Genomic DNA, 10,885 nt, shown 5'->3' with positions numbered 1-10,885 from the left:
GTGTGTGTGTGTGCACTGTCTGACTGTTTGTTTGACGTCCCCTGTCCCAGAGCCACCATTGTGTGTGTGTGTGTGTGTGTGTGTGTGTGTGTGTGTGTGTGTGTGTGTGTGTGTGTGTGTGTGTGTGTGTGTGTGTGTGTGTGTGTGTGTGTGTGTGTGTGTGTGTGTGTGTGAGTGAGTGCGTGCGCAGGGCCGGACCAAGCCTTTATAGTACCCTAAGCAAAATGTCATCCCCCCCATACCACAATCTACTACGCATCAGATGCTTCATAAGCTTCATTTAGTTGTACCCATGCACTGCACTTCTTGGAGCAAAAAAAAAAATCTCATTAAAGCCATTTATCACAAAGGAATATCTTAGATTGGCTTCAAGGCGTGCAGGGCCCTAAGCCATTGCATAGTTCGCTTATGCCTCAGGCCGTGTGTGTGTGTGTGTGTGTGTGTGTGTGTGTGTGTGTGTGTGTGTGTGTGTGTGTGTGTGTGTGTGTGTGTGTGTCTGTCTGTCTCTCTCTCTCTCTCTCTCTCTCTCTCTCTCTCTCTCTCTCTCTCTCTCTCTGTGTGTGTGTGTGTGTGTGTGTGTGTGTGTGTGTGTGTGTGTGTGTGTGTGTGTGTGTGTGTGTGTGTGTGTGTTAGAAAGCTGATCTACACTGTCACAAGTTTGCAGGTGGAAAATGTTCCCCTGTCACATACAGTACCTTTGCCATGACAGCCACTACATTCACAGAAACACACTACTAGTGAACATCATTCAAATACAGTATGACACTATACTGCACTGATGATGAGGATGTTGTCTCCAGTCTCGTAGGCTATACGTAGACCAACACTTGACATGATAGACTAGTATAGGCTACAGGCTATTCTACTTAAACAGATTTAAGCTTGTACATTCAGTTGGTGATGTTCTGTTAAGTCCATTTTGGGCTATTAAGTTCATTTGATCAACGTAAAAAAACCAAATCCAACCCTCCAAATCCACTGACGCAAAGGAACTGGTGGAAAATACGCCTCACATTTTACCCTTCTTTCCAAAGCCCCCTCTGCTGCTGACACTATGTAGCCTACATGTCATGTCCTGTCATTATCGTTGTAGGAAAACAGTCTAAATGTACTTAATGTTGCTGCAAAATAGCAGGTGTCTGCGCACACCAACGAAAAGGTTGCAGTTGGCATGAGAGAGAGAGAGAGAGAGAGAGAGAGAGAGAGAGAGAGAGAGAGAGAGAGAGAGAGAGAGAGAGTGTGTGTCTGTCTGTCTGTGTGTGTGTGTGTGTGTGTGTGTGTGTGTGTGTGTGTGTGTGTGTGTGCGTGCGTGCGTGCGTGCGTGCGTGCGTGCGTGCGTGTGTGTGTGTGTGATCTGGTCAAAACAGTGCACACACTCCACGTGGGAATGCGCGGTGTATGCTACAATCCCCTGGTCAGACAGACAACGCCGATCATTTTCTTCTCAGGAAGAATCAGAAGGGCGGGGGGAGTTGCCCGTTTCTGACTGGTGGCATGCATGACTGAAAGGGTTACCCGTGCTTAACAATTAACCTTGATGAGCTCAGATTGCTTTCAATTAGTGACGCCGGGCACGGGCACGTGTAGTACACAGCCGTGTGGTCTTTCTGGGGGATCCTGGACTAAAATGAACAAATTGCGTGACAATTAGATTTTGTTGTGGATTTTTCAACCAGTCCAGTTTCAGAGCGATGCGCAGACGTTCTGACGGGGAACCATGGGGACTCGTTAGACTAGTCAAGAATTTGACTGCAGAGAGGGAGATTCATGACAAAATGTCTAATTAAAATAGGCATTTAGGTCTCCTCTGGTACTAACTTTTTTTTTATTTTTTTTAAAGCGAATCTTTACTTTCACGTTGCCTTTTTGGTGCACCAGCTGCTGAACGGCAGTGTCTGGCTAGCACATGCCAAGCATCGGCTCCGTTTGCTCACATCCTCATCGGCCACTGGAAATGAGTACCGAACCCAGAGCCTGAGCAGCGTGGAGCCGCGTAAACGGGCACTTGCACCGGTTCTTCTCGTAGGTCCCCGTGAGAGGACGAGGGAGTCTTCCTTACTACGAAAAAGTAATCGTCAGGAGTCGTCGCCCGCTGGAAGCATGGAGCAGGACGAGGAGACCATGGAGGTGTCGAAAAAATCCGTCATCGCCAAGATTTTCAAAGTTCGCAAGCGGCGGGAGATGCTTTTCGTGCAAGTCTGCTTTATCTGCAGTGTGCTGGGCATGGCGTGGTGCATGTCAGCCCTCCTGACGAAGGCAGGTGAGTGTCGGGTCGGGGTGGCGAAGACTGACCGAGGGGCTGCACTAAACCGAACAGCTGAGACTATTCTGCAGTGCGATCTCCAAAGATAAACACCCCGTGCTTTGGAGGCGATGCCTGCTGTCATTTTGTGTTTGGCATATGATGTATTAGTAAATGCTGTGTGTCTTTCAAGGACATGTGAACTGACGTCTAACCACTCAACTGCCCGTTCATTTATGCTCTTCTCCCCCCTATACAAAGCCCTGGTGTTGTCGATGGGATGGGTATTGCAGTACTGATTTACTGTATGAGGCTAGCTTGGCAAGTGTCAAACACTCTTCCGTTTATTTTATATTTTACTGTTATTTTATCTGCCTTAATATGGCACGGATGTGCTGATGCGACGGCGTGTGCTGTCACCGTATAAGCTCCCGGCAACCTCGCGAGGGTCCATGGAGATGGCCTTGACTCGCGTGATATAGGTCAACGCAGACCGTTTTCCGTCCAGTGTAGCTCGCGCTATATGTGTGTCTGTCCGAATGCCGCAGTGTGCGAGCGAGGGTGCTCGGCGCCGAATCCCTTGTAATCGTTCACCGAAACGGGATCCGTGTGTGCGGCATCACTGATTCGAAACAGTTTGAAGTTCTCGTCATTTCCCGCAGTGGACGATGCCTTTGTCAGGACCTGATTGCGCAACGGTGAATGACAAGTTTGGATAGAATGGAGGAGGAGAGGCGCGTGTGGTGTGGTCAAAACGAATCCATAAAACCAGCATGCGATGATGCATGCATATTATAGCCTAGTGCATCTCGGTCCGTGCTTCACCGAGGATCACCCCAGTGCAAATTCACCTCGAGATAGCAGCCATCAGCACTCATGCACGTCGTTGTCACTTGGTCGACAAACGCACACATCATGCATGCAGTATGTTTGTTTATGTAACGACAGCAAAAAAAAACCCGATGCGAGTTTAGTCAGCTGTCCTGGACCTTTGACAACTGCGGCTTGCAGTACTGTCAAGTCCTCCTCAAGCCCACAGTCAGGCTCGAGTCATTTGCCTGGTTGGCACGTGCGTAAATATGCCCATCACGCGCGTGCGTTTACATTTAAGTGTCCCATTGAACTTCCCGGAGGGTATGACATCAGACTTTGGCACATTTTGGCGTAGAACATTTCTCTCTCCCTCTTCCCCCCCCCCTCACTGTTACACCGTCGTTAATTGACATATGAGCATTATAACTTGATTAACCAATAACCATGCGTTCACACACTTGCTTGTATGTCACTTCCAACAGCCCCCCCTCCCCCTTAAAACAACACACACAATGAGCTGTGTCTTTGCAGTCAGATACCTTCTGGATGTTGTGCTCTCACATTAACTGGGATCTCTCTCTCTCTCTCTCTCTCTCTCTCTCTCTCTCTCTCTCTCTCTCTCTCTCTCTCTCTCTCTCTCTCTCTCTCTCTCTCTCTCTCTCTCTCTCTCTCTCTCTGGCATACTCACTCACTCACTTGCACATACAGAGCAAAACATGACCACACACACAGTTGCAGTCTTGTGTAGGTAGGCCTATCCCCTTTTGTCTCTTGTGTAAACTTTTATCAGCCCTCTGCATGGACGGACATCAAAGGTAGCATTGTACCTATTCATTTGCACAATTTAATTTGAGCAATCTAGATCAGTGGTTCTTAATACGCTTTGCATCAGCATTCACATTTTAATGCTGACATAGGCCTACAACATGTCTGTCAGCTAGTGGAGAGGAGTATTAACCATGTCTCACTCTCTCTTCAACATAAGTAATTATTCAATACGACAACACGTTTCAATTTTGTGACTGTCATCAAAAGGGTTAGGGTTAATGCAACACTGCTTCGCGACCCACCCAAGACCCCTCTGCAACCCAGTTTTGTACTCCAAGAACCGGGTTCAATAATAAACCAGGTTAGATTAACCTGGTAAATCACCTAATAGCAGGGCTGGAGTCCTTATTGTCTTGACTGAAAGATGCCAACAGACTGTCTATTAGCAGATTTACGGCTTTCTGTAGGTTGTTTTAGCCAAGTTTATCAGTTAGCCATGCTCTTGGAATACTAGCTGGGTCCTTCTCAACGGGGGCTCTAGAGCCTCCCAGGGGGTGTTGGAGAGCCCTTGGGGGGCAAGACAACAGAGAGGGCAGCACAAATGGGGTGGTAGGAAGGTAGCCTGGCGACGCCATCCATGCACTCCACCCAAAGATTTTGGCACAAATGGGGTGGTAGGAAGGTAGCCTGGCGACGCCATCCATGCACTCCACCCAAAGATTTTGGCTCCGCACGTCGTCTGGCAAAAGCCTCGAGCTCGGTTCTCTCAGTGTTTCGCCAATCAGCAAACAGTTGAGAGTGGTGACGTAGAACTCACCCGCGAGCTCCGTTACTGATTGGTTAAGGTAACTATATTCACACTTTCGTTTTATTATTTGTATGCTTTCGCGACGCCATAACGTAACAGACATGCTAATTAAGCACTATGGCTTTTAATTTCAGTTTGGAACTTCAATTAATTTAAATGATGGAGTAAGATGAGACCATGTCCCATCGTCCACTGAGACTGATTCCTCATGGCTTTTGCCAGACTGATTGACTGAGTCAACAGTCGGCTATTCGCCCAGGCTAGTAGGAAGGCCCATTTAACGCCAATGGAAGCTGACTTGTTAAAGACAAATGTAGAGGCTTCTATTCAGATTCAGACAGATTCATGAATGACAACACACAGAGTCCAAGTTGGATGTGTGTGTGTGTGTGTGTGTGTGTGTGTGTGTGTGTGTGTGGAAAGAAATGGAAAAAAGCAGCAGAGAAAATAATTTATGTGTGTACAGTATTTGATCTTGTCTTTGTGCTCATGTGTAAAAGGGAACCTTGACAGCTGATGGTGGTGGTGGTGGGGGGGTGGTCTGTGTGCAAAAGATTGTGTGTGTGTATTCAGAAAGTGTGGATGATGATCTGATCAAAGGAAGGCTGGGTGCGTGTGTATGTGCGCGCGCTCGTGTGCCCCATGTATGTGCTCTTATTCTAATGTTGTTCCTCAGAAGCTCGCTCCCAGCTGTGAAAACCCCCCAACGTATGTGTGTGTGTGTATGTATGTGTGTGTGTGTGTGTGTGTGTGTGTGTATGTATGTGTGTGTGTGTGTTGGTGTTAGATAGATGGTGAGGGGCAAGAGAAAATTAGAATATGTAGACCAGAGTAGAACATGTACCTAAGATGACATTTTCAGTCCCAGAATCGCGCTTCACACACAGAAGATTGTTTCTGGCGTAGGGGTGATGTGCTGCTGCTAGTACGACAGCATAAGTAGTGCGGACACCTCCTCTGGTAAGATGGGAAATGTAGTTTTTGAGGACATGAGGCTCAAAGCACAAGGCATGTTGTTGATGCACTAGGATAGTTTATTGGTCACATGCGTTAATCCACTTGCGTGAAGCATGTATTGAAATGAATTGGCCCGTGCAAAAAGTGCGCTGCGATGGAATATCTGCCGGAGACATTAATGTACGGTCATTGCCAATGTCATATGAACACTATGCACTGTATTGAAAGCACTACGCAGAGAGTGTTGCGACTTACGCCACTTATTCACTTATCCAACATCCCAGCATGCCTATGTTATGAGTGTTCTCATCGCAGATGTGGCTGAGGCCAACTGGCAGAGTTTGGCGTGGAGCGCTGGTGAACGTCCCTCCCGAAGCCTCAGTACGGAAGCATTTGGCTAGCAGTGGTTCTTAACCTTTTTTCTGAACGCACCCCCTTACCTGTGCCGAAGAGAAGTCACGCACCCCCAACCCAAACTTCTACATGTGTATATACATACTACAAATGATTTTAAGTGATTCATTGCAATAATTCTTGCTTGGGACATTAATCAATACCTTAATGCCTTTAAATGGGGACCAAACATGTTTTAATTTTGTCTTAAATTGGACTAAATATAATGTTCCCAACCAAAATTTTGGTCGCAACCTCAACATAATCAAAATCCTGTGCACCCCCTGAAATCTCGGGCGCACCCCCAGGGGGTGCCCGCACCCCAGGTTAAGAACCACTGGGATACGGGACCGGCCCTTTAGCTCCGCGTGCTCGTACTGTGACTCCCATGGCCAAACCAATGTAGTTGACGAGGTGGTCTTTTAAAATCAGGTTTGAATACTTACCTTACCTCTCCCTACCAACTCCATCCATGGCTGAGGTGCCCTTGAGCAAGGCATCTAACCCCACATTGCTCCAGGGACTATAACCAGAGGCACTTTATACAGTGAGCCCCACGAGCTGTCCGGAAGGGGCGGAGACTTGGGGTACCCCATGCCTTCGGAATATCTGCTGCCGGTCGATGGCAGATGACTGGGGGCTGAGGGTTGAGGGCTGCACAATATATCGAAAATATACCGAAATCACGATATCAAGAGTGGCGATATGAGGATTGGGAAAATGACTTAAACATTTCTGTGCTGTCCAATCACTTGGTGAATGTGAACATATGCGCAAGAAGCCCGCCATGACCAAAGCCACACACCCGACACAGACCAAGAAAGTAATGACAAGAAAAGCTCGGCTATATTTCCAAATATTGTTTAAATATCAGATTTATCAGATTTTTTTATGATATCGTGCAGCCCTACATGTGACTCACATCGAGTAGCTACTCACATGGGGCACCTAAGTCCCCTTCCGGGCGGCTCATGGGGCTGGGGAAGCCAAAACGTTTGACTGGGCAGTAATTGACTGATCAAAGCCATTTTCCGATCCACCTCGCATTCCCCCGTCGATCACACATATGCTGTACCTCAGAATTAATGATAACCAATGGTGTGCTTGTTGACTTCACGTAGCAAGCGATTTTTGAGTTCCGTGCGTGCAAAAATTGTTTGGACTACACAACAGAAGTCGCATGTTCGACGTGCAGCCACTACAGCCGCGGTGCAGCGGTAGGGTTGGCTGTGCCTCAGTGCACGTCAAATATGCGAGGCGCACGTTGTAGTCCCTAACACAGTTTTGCACAGAAGCTAAAATAACCTTTCTTGCGTGCCGAAAATGAGTGGTCTTACGACGCAAATCCAAACCTTTTAAAATTCACTGCCGTCATATGTGAAATCCGGAGCACATGCCAAACGGGATGAGGATTTAGCTTGACTCGCTCCATTTATATGACTTATATCAGTGTTTCCCAACCAGGGGTACGTGTACCACTAGGGGTACGCGGGCATACCTCAGGGGGTACGCGGAAAAATGTAATAATAACAAATATATGGAGTATAGTCACATTGGTATATAGAGCATGAGTGAGAGGGGTACTTATCATACGACAAAATGGCTTAGGGGGTACGCTGGGCAAAAAAGGTTGGGAAACACTGACTTATATGACCATAAATATAATAGAACCCACTCAATTACCCCTTTTAAAAAAAAAAAAAATATGGCCCAATATGGAAAACCACCCAATCTGACAACACTGTTTGGCATTTCTGTTGTAGAGTGGTGCCAGCCACACATACACACACATACGTGTGTGTGTGTGTGTGTGTGTGTACAGCTGTGACGGAGGATTAGAGTGGTGGGCTGTGATGCACTCGTGTATACGCACACACAAGACACAGCAGAGGTGTGTGAGCTAGCTGGCTGCAGTGCAGAGCCGCTGCCTGGCTGTAATTTCAGCGTAGGCAGACAGCAGGAGTCAGATCTCTCTTTCAGCCTCTCGCAGTCGGACATCCTCCTGCCCGTCCGTCTCCCGAGTAACGGCCGTCCTGTCCGGCCCCGGAACACCTTGAGCCCTCCTCTGTGGTAAACAAGCCTAGTCCAGTTACTGTATTTCCACCCCAGAGAGCAGAGAGGCAGTAACTACACATTTAGTTAAATTTAGTTGGAGACTGGAAGTGCACTTTCGCACTGTCGCATAGCTGTATCAAAGAGGTTGGATTAATAAAGAGGATTCAAACCCCGCCCACCCAATGCAAAAGAGTGTGCTCAAGTTGGGTCTCCTAAGGGGCCGTTGTCCCCTCCTCCTTCTTCTTGTAGTCCAGATAATGTATTTCCACCCCAGAGAACCGGGAGGCAGTAACCACACATTTGGTTAAATTTAGTTGGAGACTGGAAGTGGACTTTTTTTCCACTGTCGCATAGCTGTATTCTTTTACAGAGTTGTTTTAAGTACTCTTGCAGATGTAACTAAGCGAAGGACGAAGGACAGCACCTAGGTAGGCATTCTACCTATAAACAATCATCAAAAACATACATTTAGTGGTGTGCATTGGCACTGCCCTCACGATTCGATTCGATTACGTTTCGGGAGGTTTCCATTCAATTCTACAATGCATTGCAATGCATTACATTTCTCCTGAAAGCAAAGCAAATGTTTCATCGGTCATGATGAGGCAATACAAGTAGTCAGATACTGAGCAACATTTTATATAGGCTGTTTTCTGTATCAGTCTTGCAGTTTTCAGTGCCTTGAAGTGCTTTTATTTAATTTAACATTCATTTGCTCCTGAAATATCCACAGAAGTAATTGTAACTTAAAAAAAATTACCGCATCGATAATGGAACTTGCCGCATTGAATTGAATTGTCCATGCCCCGCATTGCATTGCATTGCATTGCCGAATCGATTGTTGTTGACACCACTAGTATGATTACAGCCCTTGTTGTGGCTGCTCCATGTGTCATAATTCCTGCTCGCTCGCTGATGCATGTGTCATAATTCCTGCTGTGCGGTTCTGTTCTGTGGGTTATATTGGCATCCATGAATCACTGTGCTGCTGCCGTCTGACAGTGTGATGACTTGTTTGGCCACTCGTTTAACCACTGTGGCATTGCTCTGCTCGTGATCCCCCTTGTGGCAGTGCAGTGTGGCTTTACAGCTATGGCACAAGTGCGTGCGTGCGTGCGTGCGTGCGTGCGTGCGTGCGTGCGTGCGTGCGTGCGTGCGTGCGTGCGTGCGTGCGTGCGTGCGTGCGTGCGTGCTTTCGTGCGTGCGTGCGTGCGTGCGTGCGTGCGTGCGTGCGTGCTCAATAGGCCACCTCCACTCCTGGTCTATTGAGGCTAGGCCCTTATTGAAATGGCTCTCTTATCTGCTCTCAGTTCTGATTGGAGTCTCACACACCTGCACAAACTAAAACGCACACTCGCATACTAGACGCCCTCTTGCACACATGCTGCACATCCAACACACACACACACACACACACACACACACACACACACACACACACACACACACACACACACACACACACATCCTCTTGCGTACATGTACTCTACAAACCCAAGACAAAGGAGCAAACAGACACACACACACACACAAGCTTGTTATTGTTAATTGTGGGTACCTCACATTCATATATAACTAAATGTCTCAACCAACCCTAACCTGTCAGTAAAGAAATGGTTTTCTACTTTTAGTTTTACCAATTGCAACAAAACGACCAGGGAATATGCTGCTGAATTTGTGGGGACTGCAATTTGGTCCACAAATATCCTCTTTTTTAGGTTTTGTATCCTAATGGGAACTTTTGGAGCCTATGTACGTGTAGTTGCATAAACAGGTGCGTGCACACACACATGCACACGCACATGCACATGCACACGCACACGCGCACACGCGCACGCACGCATGCAGACAAACTGCCTGATGTTAAGGCATGGCTTTTCCAATATTACTTGTCCTGTCTTGCACTTTATGTTAGTCTGTAAAATGTCAGTCCTGTGTATGTCTGTTTTGGCATGGTATAGAGAGAGACTGTAATTTCATTTTCCTTGTATGACCTGTGCATATGGAGAAAGTGACAATAAAAGCTGACTTGACTTGACTATTAGCCTTCGCTAGTGGCCCTTGTGCATGCCTAAATGGTCACACAGATGGGAAATCCTCTACTGCTGCCACTGACATTCTCTTCCTCTCCTCCTGTCCTCCTCGCTTTTTCTCCTCCTCTCTTTCTCTCATCTTCTCCTGCTCTCTTCCTCTACTCTCCTATCCTCTGTCCCTCTCCTGCTCTCCTCCTCTCTTCCTCTCCTCTCCTCTCTTCTGTCCATCTCCTCCTCTACTCTCCTGCTCTCCTCCTCTCTTCCTCTCCTCTCCTCTCTTCTGTCCATCTCCTCCTCTCCTCTCCTCTCCTGCTCTCCTCCTCTCTTCCTCTCCTCTCCTATCCTCCGCCCCTCTCCTACCTCCTCTCCTGCTCTCCTCCTCTCTTCCTCTCCTCTCCTATCCTCTGTCCCTCTCCTGCTCTCCTCCTCTCTTCCTCTCCTCTCCTATCCTTTGTCCCTCTCCTCTCATTCCTCCCTGCTCTCCCCCTCTCTTCGTCTCCTTTCCTATCTTCCGTCCCTCTCCCCCTCTCCTCTCCTGTTCTCCTCCTCTCTTCCTCTCCTCTCCTATTCTCCGTCCCTCTCCTCCTCTCCTCGCCCTATTCTCCTCCTCTTTTCATCTCCCCCTCTACTCCCAGAGCTGATGGTATTCAGGCGTAGGTGCCTTAGTGCCTAATTTCAGGCTTGACAGAATTTGCATTCAAGAATAAAACTTAGTTCTCAGGTTTTTCTTATTTCAAAAAGTGTTTAAAGGTTCAGGCTCAGGATTGTCGTCTATCACAGTGGTTCCCAACCTATGGGTCGGGACCCACCTTATGG

General features: G+C 47.6%; 1 protein-coding gene across 2 annotated transcripts in view; it reads left to right on the top strand.

The window, feature by feature from the left end:
- Window positions 1–1,574: 1,574 nt before the first annotated feature.
- Window positions 1,575–10,885, top strand: part of slc24a4b (solute carrier family 24 member 4b) — a 96,016-nt gene continuing 86,705 nt past the window's right edge. For both annotated transcript variants that reach the window (XM_063223591.1, XM_063223590.1), the window contains exon 1: window positions 1,575–2,260. In XM_063223591.1, the coding sequence (XP_063079661.1) occupies window positions 2,101–2,260 (160 nt within the window). In that variant the 5' untranslated portion in view covers window positions 1,575–2,100. The remainder of the gene's footprint in view (window positions 2,261–10,885) is intronic.

Source organism: Engraulis encrasicolus, chromosome 18 (assembly GCF_034702125.1).
Source record: "Engraulis encrasicolus isolate BLACKSEA-1 chromosome 18, IST_EnEncr_1.0, whole genome shotgun sequence".
In the NCBI taxonomy this organism is placed as follows: domain Eukaryota; kingdom Metazoa; phylum Chordata; class Actinopteri; order Clupeiformes; family Engraulidae; genus Engraulis; species Engraulis encrasicolus.
Note: the sequence above shows the minus strand (reverse complement) of the source record. Positions and strands in the feature narration are given on the sequence as shown.